The 24,907-nt window shown below is 42.1% G+C and overlaps 1 protein-coding gene across 2 annotated transcripts in view; it reads right to left on the reverse strand.

Moving 5' to 3' along the window:
• LOC125623221 (transmembrane protein 132C) overlaps positions 1 to 24,907 on the reverse strand; it is a 299,990-nt gene that overhangs the window by 31,375 nt on the left and 243,708 nt on the right. Inside the window, exon 5 of one of the 2 annotated variants that reach the window (XM_048822277.2) lies at positions 8,817 to 8,960. The exons of the other annotated variant lie outside the window; for it this stretch is intronic. Coding sequence (XP_048678234.2) covers positions 8,817 to 8,960 — 144 coding nt within the window. The remainder of the gene's footprint in view (positions 1 to 8,816; positions 8,961 to 24,907) is intronic. 2 annotated transcript variants of the gene reach the window in all.

Below are 24,907 nucleotides of genomic sequence, written 5' to 3' on the forward strand. Positions count from 1 at the left end.
CACTCTCGCCAGTTGAAGTGAGATTAACAAGCATTGCATTGAGGCAACTGTTCAAAATACAGTCTTCCCAGCACCACACCAGCTGTCTGGAACCCCATTCATTGTCAAAGTTCCCCTAGTTTTATAGTCTTGAGTTAGCGAGACTATACATTTCATCCATTCGTTAATCAAAGGTTCATCTGCCTGCTGGTCAGCTCTAAAGCAACTACATCCAGCTAACCAACTCCAGACAGAATTTTATTTGACCTAAGTAAAAGATGATTCATAAATCAATGGCATTATATTCACTGTAAGAGGGTTTTATTGCAATATAGTGTTCTTCCTGGTTGAAAAGAGCTGGTCAGAACAACCTGCTTCTTTCCAGCCCGTCGCTTGTTTTTATTTTCTTCTATCACCTGCACTAAAATAATAACGTGCGGCTTTAACTCCCTCCAGGCTTCAAGACTTTGCAGCAGAGCCCCGTACGAAGCCTGTGTCTCCATGCTGAGATGCAGTGCAAGCCTGGATTCTTTTCCTTCTCTGAGCAGCAGGAGTTTAAAGGTATGAGAGGAAACTGCTGACCGTACATGATGTGCCAAGTCTTCTAATGGGACCGGACTTTTTGAAACTCTTGGAACAACAGAGATAGCACCGTTCTTCATAGCAACCTGCCTCTCGATGTTGCTGACAAGTGGACAAAGAGCTCAAACCCCGAATACAGCATGTAGCTCTGTCCTGACCAGTACCTGAGGGGTCCATCTCTTTATTTATTTATGTTTACACTTTGGCATCATTTGCTTAGCTTGTCATGCCAACACAGTCCCATTGAATTGAGAAGAATTGTGTCCTAAGGTGTGTTCCAGGCCAGAAAACTGTCTCTTAAAGGAGTTTGATTCTGCTCTAATTTAAGTTAATAGCAAAACTCCCATTGACTTGGCTGGGAGCAGGATCAGGCCCTACATTAACCCTGGGGCAGTTGGGGAGGATGTATGCTACCTATTGTGGCCTTTCCCTGATGATCTGGCTATCCGAGAATTTCTATAGCACTGTAATGTGCCCACCGATGAGAGTCAGACACTGACACCCATTTCTCTCTTAACAGGGCACAATACTATACCGGCTAGTGTGTTTCACATCACCACTTTCCTCTAAGGGATGAAATGTCAGCCTTGCTCCAGCGTGTGTGACCCCACTGACCCTCTCAGAGGCAGCCCATGACGTAGTAATAAGGTAAGGTATCTTCTCCCTTCGCTCAAGTGATAGAGGTCTGGTTTTGGAACAGAAGGTGATGGGGTCTAAACCCCATGCTTCAGATATAGTGTTTAACAGGTGACTGTGCTGTCTGTAGGTACAGCCACAGATTCAGTACCACGTAGGTAACTATCCACTTAGCATCTGGACAATGAGGTGATGGGCCATCTATACATTTATTGCAGCATCTCCGTGGTATCTGGTTGCCTGACAAGGCTCATGTGGAGACATTCAGGAACTCAGTACGGGCCTCATCCTGTACCACTCAAATGGCAAAGGGAGCTCTGCCATTGACTCCAGGATAAGATCTCAAGGCCCAATGGTCTCCTACTTCCTGCAGTTTAGCCACTCAGCCGGGGAACTAGAATGTGACGTTAGCGAGAAGGAGCACTGTGCAGCTCTTTCTGAAAATGCCTGTGGATGGGACTAACAGGAGTTTCCTTTGCAAATCAAAGGGGGAACATATTCCCAAATGTGTGTGTCGGTCTCCGGGATCCCCTTCTATAAAATTAATGGGACAAAATAAAGTAAGAGTTTTAAAATGTGTCTGACCTTTGAAAATACTGTGGAGCAGGGTACCATGCTGGTAGTTAGCCAAAGAATGCAACTGAAGGCTTTCAAACAGTTCATCATTCCAGGGTGGATGTATTAAAAAAATGAATAACCAAATATCTTCTACAAAATGCTGTACTGTTGATAGTTTTTCCCCCAGTGGCTGAGTCTGTGTCTCAAGCCACAAAATTTTAAAAGTAAGCTTTCCCTAACAAAAACCCCCATGGTGCACAATTATTCACTGATCTGCTTAGGAAAATTGCTCCCTGACTTACTGTTAGACTGAGACTCTGCTGGGTTATACGGTATGTAGCATCCAGCCTGCTTTAATCTGACGGGATACACAAATGAGCAGACATTTGAGCAAGGGGATCATGTCTCTTATCAGAATGGTTTTGATTTTGTAAAGCTGTATTTCCATTACAACTAGCAAAAATCTGCAGAAGGCCCTTTCCTACCTGATCATTTATACACTTATACACGCTGAGTCACTTTACTCTTGTGAGTAGTTCCACTGAAGTAAGCAATATTCCCAGAAAATTATACATGTCTTTAGGCAGATACTGTGATCAATAATTCTCATGACAATCAGCTTGAAATCTTTAAAACCGGCAGTGTTATGAATACTTTTACTATTAGCAAAACAGTTATCAATGAGGCTGGGCCTGAACCACCAAAATTCTGAGACAGATTTTCAACTCCCAACAGTTCAGAGATGTTTTGATCTTCATAGATGTTTTGATCTATTTTAGCCCATTATGACAACAGAGGGACAGCTGGGAAATTTGGATTTTGAACCCAGATCCAGTTCCAAAAGTTCTTACATAACTGTGTAATACAGGTTTCAGAGTAACAGCCGTGTTAGTCTGTATTCGCAAAAAGAAAAGGAGTACTTGTGGCACCTTAGAGACTAACCAATTTATTTGTGCATGAGCTTTCGTGAGCCACAGCTCACTTCATCGGATGCATACCGTGGAAACTAACCAATTTATTTGTGCATGAGCTTTCGTGAGCTACAGCTCACTTCATCGGATGCATACCGTGGAAACTGCAGTTTCCACGGTATGCATCCGATGAAGTGAGCTGTAGCTCACGAAAGCTCATGCTCAGATAAATTGGTTAGTCTCTAAGGTACCACAAGTACTCCTTTTCTTATTGTGTAATACAGTGGCCTTGTCCATGTGATTATGTCTCCCTCTAGTGGTTGGTCCCAGTATGACTAAGAGCCTGCTATTTACTAATAGCTACTGAAGTTACTCCCTTTGTTTAGAACCTTGTGCTTTTGGAGCTGAAGGCTCCGGTCCAATACGCAGTGATGGCTGTTGGTTCTGTACGTGTGAATCCATATTCATTACATTTGGATCCATGGTTTTGGTTTGAAACCTTCTCCAATGTGTAAATGTAATTAAAAAGAAAAAAGAAATCAGATTGTAAGCGCTTCAGGGCAGGGATCATGTGTAGTACAATGAAATACTGATCCTGAATGGGGCCTTTGGGCCCTACAGCCATACCAGTTCTAAATAACAATAGCAACAGAGTGCACTACTATGATCTGACCAACTCTTCGTTCATTTAGTAATGCTAGCAAAGCTAGTCAAAGAATGACAAAACCCCAAACCAAATGCTTAGACTAGCTTCTGGAATAAACAGCCGTTGCTGTACAACTAGAATACAAGGACAGATGAACTCAGATTGGAGAAATATCGTCAGCTTTACCCTCTTTAGTTCGGGACTGACACAAAGGGTTACAAGCTCCCAAAACCCAGCTCTTCCTGATGTGGACCTGCCCTTGTTCAAGCTGTGAGCAGACCCCCTTTGAAGCCAAGTCAGATTTGCTCCTAAATGAGCTGTGTGGAAGGATTCACAAGAGCAGATAAATTCTTCCTGGGTTTCCAGGAGACTAAAAAATACCTGGGATCAGGGTGACCAGATGTCCCGATTTGTGGGTCTTTTTCTTATATAGGTTCCTATTAACCCCCCACCCAGTTTTTCATGCTTACTGTCTGGTCGCCCTACCTGGGTTCGGGGAGCTGGAATCATTATTAATGGTTTCAGATACATAGATCAAAGTAGAACTTGGCTGATTTTTTTTTTTTAGTGCCATAATACATTTCTTGTCCACCTTTAAAAGATCGGGACCATTGTGTGAAGGTCTGGAGCACTCGAGGACTTTGATAGCTCATGAAATCAACTGTAAATTTGGGAGCAAAGGAGCTGTAATGTTGGCAGGAGCTGAAACTGAAGGGGTAAAAAAAAAAGAAAGGCACAGCTCATGGCAGGACACTCAGCTGCCCAGAGACAAGTCTTATCGCTGGGGAAAGCATTACCTGCTACTTGCAGACACATTCTATTTTTAGAGCACCATTGTGCCCTGTTACCTGGAATCATGTCACTGCAGCCGAACCTGGGGCATTGTAAAACGAATGCAAATGGGCTTTTCTCTGATGGCGCTTCAAATCACAGGGAAGAAATATCACCTACTTGCTCTTTGCTTGAATCATACGAGTGGCCATTTAATTGCCTGGCGACTAATTATCATGGGCCAAATCCTGAGACGTGCTGATCACCTGCAGCTTCCATTGTAAGGCTGTTTGAATGCAAAGCTTAATGCAAATTCCATATGGACTGAAGCCACATGAAAAATGTTTGGTATGAACTCCAACAGGGTGAAATCTCTGAGTTTCATACAGCTCTTGTCAATCCTCTACTGCCCCGCAAATGTTTTTATAGCCAAATAGTTCTTAGTTCGCTTTAGAGACTCGACTATAGACGTGCATGCCTCTTTTATTGATCATGTTTATTACAATAGTGCCAATGGGTCCAGCTGAACGTGCTCGCCTTGTGCAGATACTGTACAAACAGAGCAAGTGACAGGCCCTGCCCTGAAGAGCTTACAATCTAAATAGGCTAGTCAGACAAAGGGTAGGGGAAAGGGAAAGAACATACAAGCGGAGCAAACAACATGATGGCTGCAAAAGCCAGGTTAGTTCTATAATTGTATTTTATTTTATCTTTGTTATTTAAATCCTTTCCATGGGGTTATGTTAGGGTGGTGAGCTGGAAAGACAAAGGAAGGGAGAGGGTGGGAGGGGTTGGAGCAAACAGACAATCAGCATAGGGGAGTGGCTGTTCATAGGGTTGACCTTTACTTGGATGGCTCCCTTCCCCCATCACCCTAAAATAGGATAGAATTTAAAACAATACAGAGTTCCTCAGAAAACCAAGAAATTTCCATTCAGTACGAACTGTGCACACACGCACACCACCCTTACCGAAAATACCACTTTTCTTTACCAGTAACCACGGGAGTCTGTTATTTATTAGAGCGAAATTTTTCAACTCAAAGACTGTGCTTGATGAAAAATCCAAAATGAAATTTTTCACAGGAAAACGATGCTGTCAATGATTTATTCGTTCGAGAATTGATGGGAAATTTCAAAATATTTTCATTCAGTTTTCAACTGCATTTTTCGTTTTGGGTTGGTGTTTTTGAAAACTGAATCAAAGTGAAAAGTTTGATATCAAGTAGAACACAATTCTTCAGAATTGCCAATGAAAGCTGGAGCATTTTAAATGAAAAGTTTTAGATGAAAAACTTTTTCTTCATAATTTTTTGCCGCAATGTTTTAAAAACTAGCTGTATTATTAAAGATGGAGATGATGGGGATTAGTACAGGAACTGTAAGATGGAGGAGGAACTGGTTAAAAGGGAGATGACAATGTGTTGAGCTAAAAGGAGAACTATTAAGCTTAAAGGAGATTACTGTAGTCCGCACTCTCTGGTCCGGCAACATCTGTGGTCCGGCATGGTTTTATTTTATGGTTTTTATGCTTTATCTACTTATTTGCTTGTGCCAATACAGTAAAATTGTGCAACAACATTAACACTTCGTTATGAAGAGAGCCAGTAAGCCTTGTCTAGGTGACGTTGCAAGCGTTGTTCCGTTTATTTGCCTCGGTGAGATAAAAATAAAAAGAGACCCGCTCGCTACAATATTGACTTCCCGTGGTTCGGCAAATTCTCTGGTTCGGCACCGGTTAGGTCCCGAGGGTGCCGGACTAGAGAGGTTCAGTCTGTAGTAGAGTTCCTCAGGGATTGGTCTTGGTACTGCTAATGAAATTTGCTGATGACACAAAGTTGGGAGGTATCCTCCGGACATGGGGAAATGAAAAATTATGCAGGGCCTTGAAGATGGGAGTAACAGAAATGGTCTGTACAAAAGGCAAAGTCACACACTTAGGGATTAATAACACGAATTTCTGCTACAAACTGGGGGCTCATCAGTTGGAAATGACAGAGGAGGAGAACGACCAATTCAGCCAGGTCTGTCGCAGAATGACTATGAGCCACCAATGTGGTGCTACTGTGAAAAAGGCAAATGTGGTCCTAGAATCTATCAGGCAAGATATTTCCAGTAGAGAGAGGGAATCATTAATGTCATTATTCAAGGCACTGATGAGCTCTCATATGGAATACACTGTATAATTCTGGTCACTCGTGTTCAAGAAATATGAATTCACACTGGAACAGGTGCACAGAAGAGCTCTAGAATGATTGGGGAATGGAAAGCCTACCTTACGAGAGTAGGTTAAAAGAGTCTAGGAAAGTGAAGGCAGAGAAGGGATATGGTTGCTCAGTATAAACACATCAGAGAGAAGAGTTATTTGAACTAAAAGACAATGTTGGCACAAGAATAAACTGGCCGTGAATAAATTTGGGGTGAAAAGTAGAAGAAGGATTCTAACCATCAGAGGAGTGAGGCTCTGGAACAGCCTTTCAGTAAGAGTACTGGGAAAAAACAACCTAACTAGTTGTAAAATGGAGCTTGATAAATTTATGAATGGGATTATATAAGAGGGCTGTCTGTGATAGCAGGGGACTGGACTCGATGACCCAGGAGATCCCTTCCAGTCCTATGTTCCTGCTATTTATAGCAGTTAACATTTGCATGTGATAGATGCATCCCCTCGGGTGCACTGCATATTTTTCTGAAAGTAACAACGACAGCTTCTTTACTAATCTAAATCATTTCAGAACATTTTTTCAGAGGAAGAAATTACATCTCAAAAATTCCTCCATTCAACTCCAATGAACATTTGAGCACTAGTTTCCAGTTTTTTATTTCACTTTAACCTCAGAATGGTTAGAAAGATGGGCTTTTAGAACCCACCTAAAAAACTGAACAAATGCAAAAAGCCTCCCCTTGAAAAATCTTTGTTATAGAGACAAAAGTCTTTGGGAAAAGTCTTCACTACAAATGCTACCGCTGTGACACAGACACTTAACTATGGTGACATAAGAGGCTTTTCCACACTGTAGTAAATCCACCCCCTTGAGAAGTAGTAGCTAGGTCCATCAACCTAGGGCAGCTAATTTTTCACATTCCCGAGTGACATAGGGTGACCCAAGTTTTAGATGTAGACCAGGCCCAAGAGTAGAGCTCGAAATGCTAATACGTCATAACACTTCAAGACAACTTTGTCCTTTCCAGATCATCAAATGCTTTGAGAATAGCTCAAGAAACACTGATATTAAACTGTTTGAAGGGGGCTCTCTTTTGGTAAGAGGGTTTGTTTTTTCTTTCAATTTTTGATCAAATATTTTCTTCAACACATCAAATAATTACTCTGGGTTTTTAATATATTTTTGGCAGTCACTCTACTGTCATTGCAAATATGTACATCGTCCGGTGAGGATCAATAACGACTTCTGTGTGATTCTGTTTCTTCTACAGGCAACAGCCTTCTTCCCCCAAGCCCACTGGATCCCTTAAAGAGCTATACAGATCCTGGGGATCCATTGGAGGCACAAGAACATCTGCATAAAGGCCTCTTGCTGCTGTCCTCAGTTCATTATTTCAAAGAGTGACAAAGTTTCCAAGCCCACCTGGTCTCTCTTTCTCTCTGCCTCCTTGGTTTGAAGATGGCAAACTGTGTCCATGATTATTCATTAAAGAATTAACTCATTTCATACTCACTCTAACGAAGGTAATCACAATAAGTTAATCGGGGGCAGTGTTTAGGTGGCTGTAATAAAGACTCCTACATGAATCCCACCGCCGTGCATCATTGTGAGCTCTTGAGTGTAGGAAGCTGCCAGTACCCAGGGGTTCTGCTGCTTTAATAAGGCACCAATGATCTGAATCAATCTGTTGCACTATACATCCCTGTGGCTGCAATATGCTTGCTAGATGCATATCGTAGGCCTAATGGGGTCAATGCCATATTATTACATAACATTTATACTGCAGTAGTGCTTAAAGGTTGGGCTGCTGGAGCTTGATGCTAGACAATCATATAGTAGATGACAATCCCTGTTCCAAGAAGTTTACAATTTATGCACTAACGATAAATTCACCCCTGTACAAGAACCATGCACTACTTAAGCCCTATTTTGAGGGCTTACATGGGACTTAAAAATGGTGTACAGGCCTTGCGTTTGCTCGCTGTACAAGGGTAAAGGAGCTAACATACCAACCCAGGAATTCACATACCAACGAAAGGGTTCACACACCAACACAATTATGTGAGGCTGTTACTAAGATGTTACTATTGTATCTCTTGCTACCTTGCAATAAAAAAGATCCACGGCAGCGCATCTCAGAGCCTGGGTCAATTGACTGCCGAGCAGGGCTCAATGTACGGGGCTAACAATAGCACGTCGATGTTTGGGGTTAGGCTGGGGGAGAGGGTTTCAGACCCTGGGCTGTGAGCTCAGTCGGTTGACCCAGGCTCTGAGACTTGGTGCCATAGGCCGTTTTTTTGCAGTGTAGACGTACCTGAAGGGGAGAGATTTTCGAAGGCACAAATGGGAGTCAGATGCTCAATTTCCATTGAAAGCCAACAGTGTCTTCACTGAGGTACCTAGCTCCCTTTTGTGCCTTTACAAACCACCTTATTATCCATCTGAAGCCTGGAAACAACTAACTCACAGTGCCAGGTTTATTGGTCAGTTCGCGGCTCTGCTTCCCCTTCCCCATTTCTGTATAGAAAGGCAGGAAGAACTGGGAAGCAAGCACATGAGGGGAACTTACTTTGACAACATCCTCATCAGAGGACTTGCACTCCACTGATTCAGAGATGTCCGTCACGGCGCTGTTCTCCTCAATGGAAACCACTTTGATGGGCACTGCAATCGTCTTCCCCGTGAGAATCGCGGTGTTCAGAATTTCTGTGTCCTGCACACAAAGCCAAGCACAGCACTGTTAAAAAGTTTCTGGGATGAAACCACAGGGAGGGTTAGAGAGATTCCTAAGAACCCAGAGCCCGCTCTTCAGCTGGTGTGAAGTCAATGGAGACAAGCTAGTTATCACCAGCTGATGATCTGACATCATTCTCTCCAACTAGAAGCAACCTATTCAAATGTATTAAATCCAAACTTATATTCTCTGCATTAGACAAACTCTTGTATGCACATTGACAGCCCATTGACCTTAACCGTATGCTCTAATATATAAAACAAAATCTTTGCAGTTCAATTCACCCCAGAAAAGCTCCGCTTTCAGGCATCTTCCGCTTTCTACCCATATTACAGGCAAGCTAATTAAGGGTCCAAATGCTTACTGCTAGACATGAGACCCACTATTTACTTGACAAAACTGGACTTCAGGACTGTTTATTGAGATGGACCAGAAACACAGTTCAGGATGGTGGTATTTGGTATTTGAAGAGATGGGGTCTACTATCTGGACCTGAACTTTTCGGGAGGATTATGTTTCTTTTGATATGGCCGAAGACACTAAGCTGTAAAACAATGTAAGGAATCCAGCAGGCATTAGTGAACCACAGGGAAAATCAGAAGGAAACCTGAAAGCCTGAAATCAGATCTGAAGGGGAAAAACCTTTTAATCCACCTTCAACACAGCTAACAGCAGTTTCATTTTTCAAGTGATTTCATCCCAAGTCTGACTTCTAGGTAGAATTTCAAGTCTTTATGCAGCCTTTTAACTTCCAGCCCTACAAAGTGAGTCAAAGTCAGCAAAAGCACCAGGGCCATTCTTGCAGCATGCAGGTCAACAGGATTTTTGCCATTGCTATCAAAAGCAGCAAGATTGGGCCCTGATGCTCTAGTCAATGTTTTATTTTCAGCTCAGGTTTAACTGGTTTAAAATCCATACTGTTTTTTAAGACAGTTTTACGATATTTTACTCTGAGGTTCACCTCTTCCTCTTTTTCTTTCTTTCTTTTTTTTTTTTAAAGAGGACAATGCATTTGTTTATAATATAAAAGAAGGAGGAATGTTGACACTTCTGGACAAGTAAGAAACCTACACAGATCCTAAGGCATTTATGTACACACGTTTATCCCACATCGTAAAGCAAGTCCAAAATTTCCCAAAATAGGGGCTGGAAGTTATGTATCTCAGTCCCTACTTAGGCACCTAGATTTCTGAAGCCTGATTTCACAGGGAGAGAGCACCCACCATATCCCACTGATTCTGAGGGGTACTCAGCACTTTTGAAAATCAGGCCACTTTTGTTAAACACGCGGCCTTAAGACCCTAACTTTTGAAAATCTTGCCCCATAGCATGTTCCATATATTAGCACTTTTGGACAGCCAGACATTTAAGCACACACACAAACAAAAGAAGGGAAGCCCTCAGAAAATTCTCTAATAGTTTAATAAGCAATAATAATTTTAAAAAATCACCTTCCTCCTGTGGGATTCCAACTCCACGTACATAGAATAACCCAACCAGCTACTTCAAAACCCAAAGGCACTACATCTTTTGCTGTCTCTTTTGATATTGCTAGCATCGTATGTCCTTGGAAATGAGTCTTTTGCCTCAGTCTCTTAACGCCTTTACTTATTTTTTGTGCCTGAGAATGTTAAACTGTGCGAACGAAGGACGTGAGGGTGAACGAGGGGTGAGAGAGCTTGTGGAAGTGACAGAGCATCTTTTCAGGCTATCGCCGGTCTGCTTTGAAATGATTTTATTCTGATCAAGTTTGTCTTTAACTACTACAGTGAATTACTGATGGAGAAATCTAATGTAAAGGGACAGGCTCAGAATAAGAGACCTCTCATAAACAGAAGCAGTTTCAAGCATTCAACACACCGTGTGGCTTGGGATTTATCAATGTTTTCATCTAATGGTAGCCTACCAAATGCCAAGCCATTGGAACAAACCAACAAAACAAGAAGAGGTGTGAACATATGATGAGATGAAGCACGTGTAACATAAGCCTATAACTGCCTATAACTGGGTGTAACACACAATGATTTGAATGGGAATCATTAGAGCTTACTCCAGGGCCGAATTCAGTCCTGTTCAAGCATGCAGTAGTGGGTAATCAGTAGAATAAGATAAAATGAACAACAAGAAATAGGAAGTTGGAGGTGAGGGTGTCAATGGCGTTCAGTGGATAAGACCACAAGCTATTGATCTGCCCTTGATGACAAATCTAAGATCCCTGAGCACAAGGACTCTAACCCTATATCACAAGGAGGAGAAAGCCAGCTGCCATCTAAATTGGTACCACAACAGGATAATGGTGAAAATGCTGAAAGTGTGTTAGAACAGCATCAGCTTTACTAAGATCAGGGGCTTGCTTCACATTGCAGCTAAACTCTGATCCTGGACCAAAACAATGGATTTGCCATAACAGATGATGCCATTACATCCCTCAAATCTGGTCTCCTGCCTTCACCAGACCCAAGCCCATGGCTTAAATTCAGCTGGAGCAATCTGGAGCAGAGCTTTAGTAAATATGTTTAAACCCGCAGGGCTGAAGCCCCGAGCCCCTGGAAATACTCTTTGAGCATTTAAGCCCTGCCCAAGCCTCTTCTGGTTCACCCACCCCCAAATCAGATGCTTCCACTTTACTGGGCAAAAGAAAATGAGTTGTGACTTTAGAAGGCAAAAGCCTAGACAGCCAATACAAATGACAGTCCTATTTTCTCTGTTATATAGCACAGAGTTGACGTGACAGGTGTTTAACAATCCATCATATCGGTTTCTCTCTTTCCAGTGGATCATTATAGAGGCATATGATGCATAAGTGGGACCATCGTAGAGATACTATCACAAAGGTTAGAAAACCTGCTGAAATTCCCTCCTCACTCTCCTGCCGTCCGCTAATGGTTTCATTAAGGGAAACTGAATGCATTTGAACGGCTTTAGTTTGATTAATTACTTCAGGGGCTGCATCTGCAAGAAAAAATATCAAAAATCAAGGACGCAGTTTGTCATGATAAAGGCTCATTGAAGTTTTAAGATTTTTTTTTTCCATGGGCCAGGATTAGCTTCAGGAACACTCAGTGCATGATGTGCACAAAGGAAATAGAAATGTATGAGACAGATTCACTAATAGCTAATACCATTAGTATGATTAGAGATCCTTGACATTAGCAGGGAATCAGTAGCTATGGTACCATGGCATCTGGTCCATCAAAACAAGGATGGAAACCTTTCACACTTCATCTCCAATTAAATCAGTCACGACTCATCACTGCCGTACAGTACAGGAACTGTTTAAGTATCATATGTGACTAAATTACCACATACTGCTTAAGCAAATTAAAAGCTGCAGTCACTCCCATCCTTCGGCCTCCAAGCGTAATGTGCTATGCAGGAGTTGTTGCAAAAGACGGGGCATGATTCTCACTTCTTTTGCCCATGTGCTTGGAGCTGGAGTGGAGGAGAAGGGGCAAAGGTAGCTTGCAGACACCTTTGTACGCCCTGTATTCTGAGGCCGTTAAGGGCTTGTCGCAGTATCAGTCAGAGCACTAACTTAAGTTCTGCTTCCCACAGTTCACGATGGACCAGGGGAAGCGGAGAATAGTGGTAGCACTGCGTATTCTGGCCATGCCTCCTCCCCACCTTTGTCCCACCCCCTAGTCTTCCTCACAACACACCTTCTATGCTGGGGGCCAGGAGTAGGGCTGGTGCAGAACCATTAGCCAACCATATGCCAGGAGAGAAGACCCCTGCATAGGGAGTATTCCCAGGGGGATGTTTCCATCCCCTTTATGGCCCCTTTATTCAAGGAAAGGCCTGTTTGTGTAACAGAATTGGGCCCACAATCCACACTTCGGTGCACAGGCGTTCAGGCAGCAAACTGTTAAAAAAAAAAAAAAGACAAGGAAGATGTGGATACAAAGGTCCCTCAAAAAGCTGAACAAAACCTGAGAGAGAGAGAGAGAAACAAACATGGCTGAAATAAAAAGATTGGCCACTCAGCAGAGAAAAGTGTTTTATAATGGTCTAATTTAGCAGTGTGTTTAAAGAGCTCTCAGGGTCTGATTCAAAATCCATCAAAGCCTGGAAATTGAGTTTCCAAACTCCACCAGATTGCGTCTTATTATTGCAGCAGCCTGAGTTATTCATCAGTACAAGTTAATGGTGGAGCGGAAGTTGGACCTTTGAGATCACGTTGGGTGACATTAGAAACAACTGTCACTACGTTTGATATCTGCCATAATAATGCTACCTACTTACACTTTGAAGAGGGATAGAAAACTTTTTAAAAAAGCAATATGCTTTTACTTTGCATGCTATGCTGTGGATACACACAGGTTACTAAGAAACCTTATGAAAGACTGAGAACCAATATAAGATGTAGGTAATTTGAACAATTACAATATCTTGGACATTTTCCCTTTCTTTAATTTTTAAAATCCCACAAGAACTAGTCTACTTTCCGTGCAAACAGCCATTAAAGTTTTTGGTTTTAAATCAAATCTATTTTGAGCTGTGAAAGGACCAAAAACATGCAAGAACTGTGTTTGGATTTTCTTCCTGTTTATTAAAAAAAAAATGGACAAACTAATGCCAAGTAAACTGGGTAAAAAATAAGGTAAGGAAAGAAATAGGATGAATTCTGAGCAGGCACCAATATTCAACCTGGAATGAGGTTGTTATAAATGTATTATGATCCCCTAAAAAAACAAACCACCACAGGTTGTGATTTCCAAAGTGAAGTAGGGGAAGTAGCTGTTCTGTTCCCACTGAAATTAACTGGAGTGGTTGTGTCAAGTTCTTCTAGCTGGCTTTGCAGATCTGAAGCTGGCTTTGTAACTCTGATAGCACCATGGGGCATGATTCCAACAATGCAACCACAAAGCCAGTCATTTGGTATGAAGCAGAAAACCAACAGGCTTCTGATTCGGAGACGTCTTCCTGCCACACATGAACACCATGGGACTTTTCCAGTATATGAAGGGGAACATAATTATCGTGTATACATATTTCAACAACAGGTAGAAATATTAAGGAACGTTTTCATGCTTGTTTCTCTACTGGCTTGATAAGATTAATGCAGTGTTGTAGCTGTGTCAGTCCCAGGCTGTTAGAAAGACAAGGCGGGTACCAACTTCTCTTTCACCAACAGAGGTTGGTCCAGTAAAACATATTACCTCACCCACTCTGTCTCTCTGGTAAGATTAATGTCCTTACTGGGAGAAGCACATAAAACCAGCTGATTTACTTTGGCACAGGAGAAATTATTTTAAAAATTAATTGTTATGTTTCAGCTGCAACCTAGTATTTTATTACCCACAAAAGATCTGCCCATTCCCAGCCTGAAAAATGTATCATACAACTTTCTAGGTCAAACTCCAGGTGTTTTTTGCTCTCTGGACACCCAACACCTTTAAAAAAGGACCAAACCATCTGACTCTGCCCCAAGAGGCAGAAAAGGCATAGAATGATATCTCCTTCTATAGAATCCTGAAGTCACATCCATGACCTCAGAATACAGCCTGAGGTCATAGTGATGCAAGGAAATAGGGAAAAAAGGCCCATTTATTGATCGTTACAGACAAGTATGTTATGGAATCTTTAGGACTTGTGCAACATCCATTGTAATGGCCCCCCACAGAGACAGACGAAGCAGATAGGACACCTAGACAGCTGTCTTCCCTCTTTTAGCCAAGCACTTAATTAGTTGTGACTCAAGTGCAACCAATCACGTTAGGGCAGAGAGAAGACTCAGATTCGTTTGTCTCCTTTGTTTAGCTGAAGGATGATACAATTAAGAAGCCCAAAGGCTGGAAATGGTACATTATACCACACAAGAACAACTGGAAGGAAGGTTTACTCACCCTCCCGCCTTCTTTGCATAGACAAAACTCCCTTGGAAGTCAATGAGCCTTTGTGTGTGTGCAAATAATGAAGAGGCAGGAATTCAGATGCTAGGCACATGCACCCTGACCTGGTGCCTAAATACCTCTGAGGATCTGGGCCCCGATTCAGATCTCATTTGCACAGGGGTAAATCAGCAGTTACTTCGTTGGTGTCACAATGGTATTAAAACAGTGTGAGATCCGAATCAAGTCCCAACATTTACACTGGAGTATGTGGGAAGCGGAGTGAACGAGGGCTGGAATAAAGAATTGGATGTAAATATTACAGATAGTATGGCAAGTCCAAATTCTCAGCTTTTCAATAATGTGTGAGGTTTTTAGACTCCAAGCCAATGCTACTGACAGAATACAGACTAGCAGAGACCTTTGGGCAGATCCTGATATAAGTTACACCAGTGTAACTCTCAACTAACTGCATTTGAGGTAACTTAGATCAGAATTTTTCCTCCCATCTCGGGCCCTAGTGTTGAGTCTCACAGGAAATTCAGGGGAGCTGGTATTCAGGAAAAAGATATGCTTTCTTAGAAAGAGGAAAAACAAAACAAAACATGAAGCTGATGTGTTATAGCCAGAGGAGAGAGATCTGCCTGTGCTCATATTTGAGCATATTCCTCAAGGGTAGGCACCAATATAGTAAACTCTCCAGGAATCTGACACCTTTGTTCCAATCCTAGAAATTCCACTGATGCCTGTGGGATCTCTGTGCAAAGACCAGAGTAGAGAATAGGGCCCTTTGTTGCTTGGATTTAGCTGAAGAGCAATCCCTGTGTTCACCCAACCTCTCAGTTGTAAGAAGGCAGGCATTCAGGCTTAACTAATTTAGGAACTAATTCAACATTAAATCGCGGCAGAATGAGGAAGCAAAGTGACAGCTGTTTAATTAAACTCTAAATCCGATTAGATGGTGTTATCAAGAGAAATCCACTGGAGCCTAAGGTCATGAGAATGGTCCTGTTTACAGTCTGAAAATTCTATAAGTGGAACTACATAGCATGATGTTAATCATAGCTTAGCAATTAAGGTTTCTCCCTGCACACAGACAGTCTTGAATTTGAAAACGGTGTGTTGCATGCCTGGGGAGGGTACACAGACACACTGGTGGTGTTTTCATTTAGAAGGAAAGCTCCTTGCAAGACTTTGTGGGAGAAGGGCCTTCACGTATAACGACCTTAGGACTAGGAAAGTATTTGAACTATGGTAAAGGGAAGAAAGAAGCAAGCATCTATGCATTGCTGAGAAGCACTTGAATGGGTGGAGATGCAGGAAATGTAGAGAAAATCTAGGGGCAGTGCTGTGCTTCCATTATTCCTTACATATGATGCCCTGATTAGCAACACCACTCTCACAATATACAGTAGTTACAAGGGAGGAAGGTGGAGATAGGAGAGACACAAAAAAGGCCCGCTGCACACGTGCTAGTTTCAAATACCATAAATATTTTTCTGATGAGTACTAAATTATACATCATAAATTTCCATGGCACTGTAGTTAAAATGATGCACAGGATCTCACTGCACTGCAGACAATTGTTACGCTGACTTGTGAGCCTGCTTGACACGATGCTTGCAGATTCGCGTTATTAATGCTACTGCGATTACAACTGATTAACAAACTGATGCTGTTAGGCGGCAGATTCTGTTTATCTACATAATCCCGTGATTAAACATAAATTATACATCTAGCTTTCAGCCAACTGGGTTCTTTGACACTCCACAGTCACAGACCTTGTGTATATGAGGGGGTGGGGAACTGATACTCAGTATTTGAATTCTTAGCACACACTTAAAAATGATTGAGGAAAGGTTTCTAAGGAAAGGAGTTTGTATCATCTCTGATGAGCACACTGATGCAAGTTCAACCCAGGGGTAAGTGCATGCGATGCTTGTTGGTTGAATCTGGGCCCATTGTTTTCTCTCACTTGATTACGGTGTTACATATTGAACAGATAACAGGCCCGCTCTACTCTGCCTGTCAGTTTATAACCATTTGGGCTTTTCCTTCGTATCTCACAGTATGACTGTAAAAGGGATGGGGAATTCAAGAAAGGTAGCCCCCTTGTTGAATACCGTCCAACACCAAATGTGGATCTAGAATAGAACCCAGCTCACCCTCCCATAGCTATACTAGATCTGGAGTGCCGAGAGGAGAAAAGAGTAATTAAAATCTTATTCTAGGCAGTACGGTCAGAGAGGAGACTCAGAGTGAACCTAGAAAACTGATCTATTTGTAAAACATGCCATATTTACAATAACTTTTCTGACCAGAACAACAGTATGGAAAAGATATGTCTGCAGTGTGCCTTTTCAGCAAAGGATATCAACGTTTCTTATGGACATTAATCCATGTAGACACACAACCACCCAGTCAAGTATGTTCTAAATCTTTGCTAAGTGGCCAGCACTGTACAAGACACAAAAATAAAGGTCAGTACCTGCCCTGAAGAGTTTACAGTCCTTAAGACAAACACAGATAAGACAACACCCATAGGAAGACCTAGAGGAGAGCATTAACATTGTTCAGTTCCCATCTCAGATTATGTTGGCTTGGACAGCTTGATCACTGTGGGTTAGTGTTTGTGGGTTTCAGTGAGTCTTTAGGAAGGATGAGAATGGAAGAAGGGTGTGAAACAAAGATAGTGGATTTTTATAAGATACCTGCAGTAAATAACATGAGTGGTGTTGCCAATTCTTGCAATTTTATCAAGACTGTTATGATTTTTCTTAAAACTCCAATCCCTGGAGTCATATGATTATGCGAGCATCTTTTTTGTTTTGTTTTGGTTTTTTTTGGTAAGGAAAGTTAAGTGTCTAGCCCTCAGGAGGAAGGCTTGACAATACAAACCCAAAAGCTCAAAAAACGGAAGGCAAATAAAAATATCCATTGGCATTTTATACACACACACACACACCAGTCTCAGGATTTTGGGTGGACTTGACTCATGGTTTTTGAACACTTGGGGCTGGCAATACTGTGGAAGGACAGATACCAAGCTAGAGTGTGGGCAGGGCTATGCAAATGAGACAATGTAATGTTAGCACAGGAGTTGCTGTGTTAGGGCCTCGACCAAGACAGAGCGTACGTATTTACATAACTTTACGCATGTGAGTAGAACCCTCAAGTGCTTTGCTGGATCTGGTACTTAAGCTTCTGAGCACGCCCAGTGTGAACTAGCGGTTTCCAGAGTCTTCAGCTAACTGGGATACTCATGCAATTAATGAAAGCGCTGGGCCTTTTCTTTGCAAATCTAACTCTCAGGCACCTATGACACATTGCAGACAAAGAGGTTCTGATTATAGACACTTTTTAGATGAGTGAACTGGGATACAGACTTGCACAAGGCCACAGTGCAAGTCAGTGAGTGGCTTTGCTGAAAAGAGAATCCAGGAGTCCTGACATTTAATCCCCTGCTCTAACCACAGGACCACACTCCCTGCTAAAGCCAACGTCCAGTTAGAGTCTCCCCCCCCACCCCGCCCTAATCAACCCACTGATTTCTGCAAAGCTCTGAGTGCATCATCAAACTTTTACGTCTTTTAATTCTCTTTTCAATTGGGAAACTTATGTACTGAATTCAAACCTTTAGTTTTTGCAACCAGTGTAACTTACAACCAAGAGCTGAGAGCCTTTTGGGAAAGAAAACTCAGTGTTCTGAATCTACAGTTCTCCCAGAATCAATTACCATTTCTCAGTTTACAGTCTTCTAGAAGAGGCAAATCTTAATTAGTGACTCCTCATTAATGACAGATCATTTGCTTTTCCTCCCTTGTTGTGTATTTTTAAAAACACCCAATCAGTAGGATTCTGCAGCCCTGACAAACTGAACTGTAGAGACAGGAGAAGGGAAAAGTGTGCTACACCATGAGATACAGACGCCTGCAGCTATCTTTAAATCCTTGATGTCTAGCTCATGGCTTCTTTGAAGTGAAGCTACTCTATTAACATCTAAATTTGCAGAAAGGGAACACAACAAATGATTCCTTTGATGTACAATATCAAGACTGTATTGCTAAAATTCAATTATCTGATGCATCAAAATTCGAAGTCTTCCTGTCTAACAATGGAATAGAAATAACCAAATAAAACCCTTCATGTACATCTTTAATTGGTTTTGACTTAGTTACAGTTTGCTACATAATTATAATTGCAGAGGTCTCCGCATGTGGCAAAGAATATGTTACAGGTAATATCATTCCTAAGGGCTAGATCCTGCAATAAGTTTTGTGCCGAGGCCCGTTGACTTCAATGAGGCTCTGTGCAGGTATAGCGGTATGCTCCAGGAGACCTCATTGCAGGATCAGGACTTCAATTATTTTTTCATGTGACTTTAATTTAAAAAATCAGACTTATTGGTATGCACTATGCCACAACTACACCTGTACTTCCCCGATGTGGTCCAGCAAGGGCAGCTCCTCTCAGGCTTTTGGCGCCTCTCTTGGGCAGAGACCCACGTCTCTCTCCCTCCTGACGGGGGGTTTTCCAGGCTGCACTGCTTCCTGCCTACACTGTGATATTCCCAGTAAGCCAGGCTGCCTGACCAGGTCAGCATCTGTGGTTTGCTTTCTTTTCTGAGGCAGTGCAACTGCTCTCAGTTGCAAGTCACAACACAGCTCTTTCTAACCAATGCATTTATTCTTCAGGGGAAAGTATTACAGAGAAAACATCTAAGAAAAGATGCTAAACACACGCTGATCAGTTTGCCAGAGATCACCCTTCCAACTCCAGCAGGGGCTCTGGTAGGCATCAGTCCTTCAAACCCCACCAAGGGGTTTTTCTGTGGTTACAAGTTCGTAACAGCTTTAGCGTAGAACGAGCAGCCCCATGAATGGGTTAGTCCTTCCTTTATGTAGCTTGGGCCTTTGATCTTCAGATTCTGGGACCAGGTAATCAGGTGCCGTCCTCAGGGTGTAGCCCCAGAAGGCTGGACGTTTGCATAACCAGAGGTGGAAATTGGATTCACCTTCCCCTCTAGAGATTCCCCCAGCAAACCACTTGACACCGTTTGTCCAAAAGTCCGTTCTTGGCTGGCCCATTGGTCAATACCGTCCTTTGAAGTTCACAGTACTTCCCAGGGCTCACAATAATACATAACCTTTGCATTTCATACAATGGACTCCAAAGAGACAAACTTCATTCAATAAGGTTTTTCACGGCTATTACAGGAAATGGCCAAATCTATTACATACTGACCCCATGCATAAATTCTGTCAGTAACATACTTGCCGTTGGAGGACTATGCAGTAAACTGATTGTATTACAACAAAGAACAAAATGCTGCAAAACAGAAACTAGGAAACATATTGCCTCAAACTGTAGTTGATCAAATACTTTCTCCCTAAGGTTTATGGATATGGCAATTACCCTGGCAGACAAGACAGCCTGTAGCAATGGATCAATTACTCGCAGATTTATTACAGGAAGGATATCCGACTCTCGCCCCATTTGTTTCCAATGCGTTTGGAACGTTGTGTGAAGCAACTAACCCTTACTAGTCATTACAGCTGAGTGAATAATTCACAAGGAAAAATTCATCCAATGGCTTTGTCAGTTTTTATACGCATGGATATTCCATGATCAGGCTATGATTTACTTTAATTTAGCTGTTCTGGGAGTATTTATTTCTACTTTACTAAACTTATTTTGCTCAATAAATTTATTATAAGCAATTCACTGCATCAGTTCAAAGCTCAGCATTCGGAATAGGAGCTGGATTATTTAGTCATTCACACACAGATGAATCAAGAGATATTGTTTCCTTTCCCTTGTTGGACGAGTGTCCTAGTACTTCCCGTGTGACACTAACTTTCCATGAACATTTGTGCCAGTAAAACTCCACTGCTTGAATACCAATTGTATTAGTATTTATTATTTGTATAACAACAGGGTGACAGTTCAGGGCAACTGCACCTGTATTCCCTCTCCCAGGGCAAGGGCACAACTTTTAGGCTTCTGGCTCACAGATGTCATCCCTCTTGGGCAGAGACCCATGTCTCATTCCCTCCTGACTGGAGTTTTTCCAGGTTGCACAGTTCTTTGCCTACACTGTATTATTCCCAACAAGCCACACTGCCTAACTAGGCCAACGTCTGCTCTTTGCTTATTTTTTGAAGACTATGAACAACGTAATTGACAACACTTATAAATTACTACACAGCTCTTTCTGAACAAGCAAAAGCATTAAAAAATAAAAATAATACAAGAACATACACACATGCTAGAAGTCTTACCAGAGGTCACCTCAAGTCCAGCTTCGGGCTCTGGCAGGTGTCAGGCCTTCCAATCCTTTACTTAGGACTGAGGCCCCCTGAATCCAGAATCCAGCCCATTTGCTGGATCGGAAAGAAGGCCCCAAGTCAATTTAAACTCAGGATTTTTGGATAAATAGCCTTTCTTTGTCTTTTGGTCTCCGGATAATCCAGTTTGAACCAGTGTATGCAAGCCTCTCTCATTGGAGGTGTTACAACCTGAGTAAATTTCCCTAATTGCCCTCCACTGTTCTTAGTTCCTGGAGGTCTGAGGTCACTCTCCGCCAATGAATTACATACGATCCCTGGCCCACAATGATACATGAACTGAATACAGCAAGATCTTCCAAAAATATGGCAGGAAATTGCCATATCTATAACAAGCAGCATCTACGGGTATGTCTCCACAGCTTCTGGAAGCAAGTCTTGCAGTCCAGGTTGACAGACTTATGCTAGTGGGGCTCAGGCCAGTGTGCTAAGAATACTAGCGTAGATGTTTCTTTGACACTCGGGCTCGAGCAGGAGCTCAGACTGACAGGGTGGGCTTCAGAGCCCAAAGCTCCAGCCTGAGTCCAGCGAGCTTCATTCTGTTGACCCTCGCTCCCAGCAGTCGTGTAGACATACGTTACAGGCCCCATCTGAGTTCTGGATTTCATTGTACCCTACAGAACTTACAGTCTAAACAGACAAGCTGGGAACAGCATCCAGGTCACCTGATTCTCAGTCCATGCCGTGCCTTGATGCTAAAAGAAAGGGCATGCTAAAAGGGGGTTGAGCAGCATCGAAGCCACACTCCTGAGCAAGAAAGCCATTACCCTACCACCCCTTAAGCAGTCCTTGCTGATGAGGAACACAAAGCAGCCAGCCATTCCCCTTTGGAATTCTGTACACCCCATCCACAGTTCTCTTCAGCTGAGAGGGCCCAAAGAGCACAGCAGGGAATCATGCTTGCGTCTACCAGATGGCACTGCAGACAGACACAAATCGGCACTATTTATCTAGTACCTTCTCTTATCCTCCAGAACGTTGGCAGCTCAGACAAAAGTGATGGTTGGAGCTGAACCAGTCCTAAATTTGTTCCGGGAAAACAAACTCCCCTCCCCTCCAATTTTCCTAGCCATCTGTAGCTACAAACCACAATCATTGTGCTAAGCCAGCCAGTCTGTTGTGACCTTAATAGCACAAAAAGTAGCAATGCTCTCTACAGCTGTTTAATTTTAACTTACAAGTACAACGTCTCCTAAACTCCTCCCTCACACCTGCGTCTGAGTAACTGTTTGACTCTTTTCTTTGAATCAGACACAAAAATCCGCACTCATGCATGTGACATTGTATTACACTTGTGTTAAGTGTTTTTTTTTTTTTTTTTTATGAATCACGTCCATAGGAAATAACTTAGGACCTCCTTTTCTACCCTAAATTAAACTGACAAGATGATCTCATTAGATAATCTAACCCCTTAGGTGACGGGAACTGCAAATTAATAAGGACATGAAATGGAACCCACAGCACATTTTCATGCATGATTGCTTCTTCCTTTGCTGTCTTGAAAGCTGGAAGTGTGCACACTTTGTCTTTTAGTTACGTGCCTATCATAATAAATGTGTAGCAGCAGTAACTGAGCCTCAGATTGGGGCCTCTCTGGTTGGTAGGAGCTGTGACGCTAAATACAATTAGGTATAGTTCACTGAAAAGACAAGTATTATTCTAAAGCTGTCTATTTTCCATTGACTAAAATGGATATATGCCAGGATATATGTGACCACTGGATATTTTCTTCTTCCTGTTGCATGGAAGAAGACTCTGCAAATGAAAACAGCGTCAAGGTAAACAATTCTGGAACTATTTAAAATAGATAAAATACTGAATATTCTACCTTAAAAGACACCTTGCTTTGACTTCTTACGGATTATTGTTCTTCACACCTTAGCTTGGTTCACAACTGAGAATGACATGAGTGTGCCCCTAACCCCTCCTGGAGCTTTGTCCACATTACAAAACCACTGTATCGTTTACTAGGTGGCAACCTCTGCTGAGGGAGGGTATACGCCGGGTCAGGATTCAGGTGCAAGTGGCAGAGATAGGTGGAAGTTTGAACAGGATCTGCCAACAGTATATTTTGGCTCATGACATTTGGCTACTGTTTCATGATTGCTAGGATGTGCCAAACTAAACAACAAAAATGAGACCCTGCCTTGGAGCAGTATGTTGACTAAGTTTAACAGAGCTGTTCAGAAAATTACATAGATTGGGAATGCTGGTGGAATGATCAAGTGCAAACAAGCATATCCTGCAGTCTAACCAACTTTATGGAGAGTATATACAGTGAATAAAATGATACTCACCACACCTATCTCGGAATGCATGATCCGTGTAAGAGAAAAGAGACGTGGCAAAATTGCTGTATATCTCTGCCCTATAAGCACATCTCTCATTTAGATTGAAAGGAATCAAGGCATCAGAAAGGCTGCACAAACCATGCAGGATGATTTACTGAAGATTTGATTTGCCATAACAGATGCAAAACCTGCAGCCATATCTCAACTGCTACAATGATCAATACCCCCCACAACACACCTTTCAAGATCCATGGGTCCTACACATGCCTCTAACACCATGTGGTGTACCTCATCCAGTGCATCAAAGGCCCCAACAATAACTATGTGAGTGTAACTAGACAACTACACTCTTGAATGAACTCACACAGAAAAATGATGGAAGACAAAAACACTGTCACATGTGGGGGGAACAGTTTTCACAAAATGATCACTCCATAGCTGACCTCTCAAGCCTCATCCTCAAAGGCAACTTGCAAAACATTTCAAATGACGAGCCTGGGAGCTTAAATTCATAACTCTGCTAAACCCCAAATCTCATGGACTCAACAGAGAAACTGATTTTATATCTCATTACAACAGTCTGTAATCCACTAACTGTTCTTTGACCTATGACTGCAGAGGTGTTAATTGCCCCCCACATTTTGAATAGTTTCTTAAAACGTGTGTTAACTCCTTATATTCAACAATCTGTTCTACCTTGTAGTTAGCCGAGACACTCTGATTACCTTTCCCAGACATGAGGAAGAGCTCTGTATAGCTCAAAAGCTCATTTCTCTCACTAAGAGAAGTTGGTCCAATAATAGGTACTACCTCACACACCTTGTCTCCTTCTGATCCAGATTAGAGAGATAATAAGTGTTGAAAATGTACATAAGGTAAGTGGGTGCCATTCTAAGGTCAATGGGAGTTGCATCCAAGTAACTGAGAAAGGGATTTGGCCAACATTGTCAATTTCCAAATGCAGCAACACAGGGAGAATATTAAAATAAGCATAATAAAAAGAAACTATGGTGATTCAGAGACCATAGTCTAATATTTAAGGCTTGATTGAATGAGCTCCTTAGAAGGCAAGAAAAGATGGATATGCTTGAAAATATCAGTATCACAGATTCACAGAAGATAGAGATGGAAAAGACTCTTAGTTCACACGATCCATCTCCCCTTCAAATATGGGACTGTTGATGAAACTGCAATGCCAAGCACAATGATGTCCTGTCCATGACTGGGACTCCTACGAGCTATGATAATACAAATAAATAATAATAATATGATGAAAAAGCAGATGCAATAGAGGGAAGAGAGAACCATCAAAAGACACAAGTTAGTTAATGAATTGGGATTTATTTAGTGACCTATTTAATCTTTGTTATTTAAGATTTATCCACAGACACTTCCTGACCAAGGTTCAAGGGAACTCTTCCAAAATCTGTGCCCTAGTGCATGATGGACAGTAAACA

This window comes from Caretta caretta, chromosome 15 (assembly GCF_965140235.1).
Source record: "Caretta caretta isolate rCarCar2 chromosome 15, rCarCar1.hap1, whole genome shotgun sequence".
In the NCBI taxonomy this organism is placed as follows: domain Eukaryota; kingdom Metazoa; phylum Chordata; order Testudines; family Cheloniidae; genus Caretta; species Caretta caretta.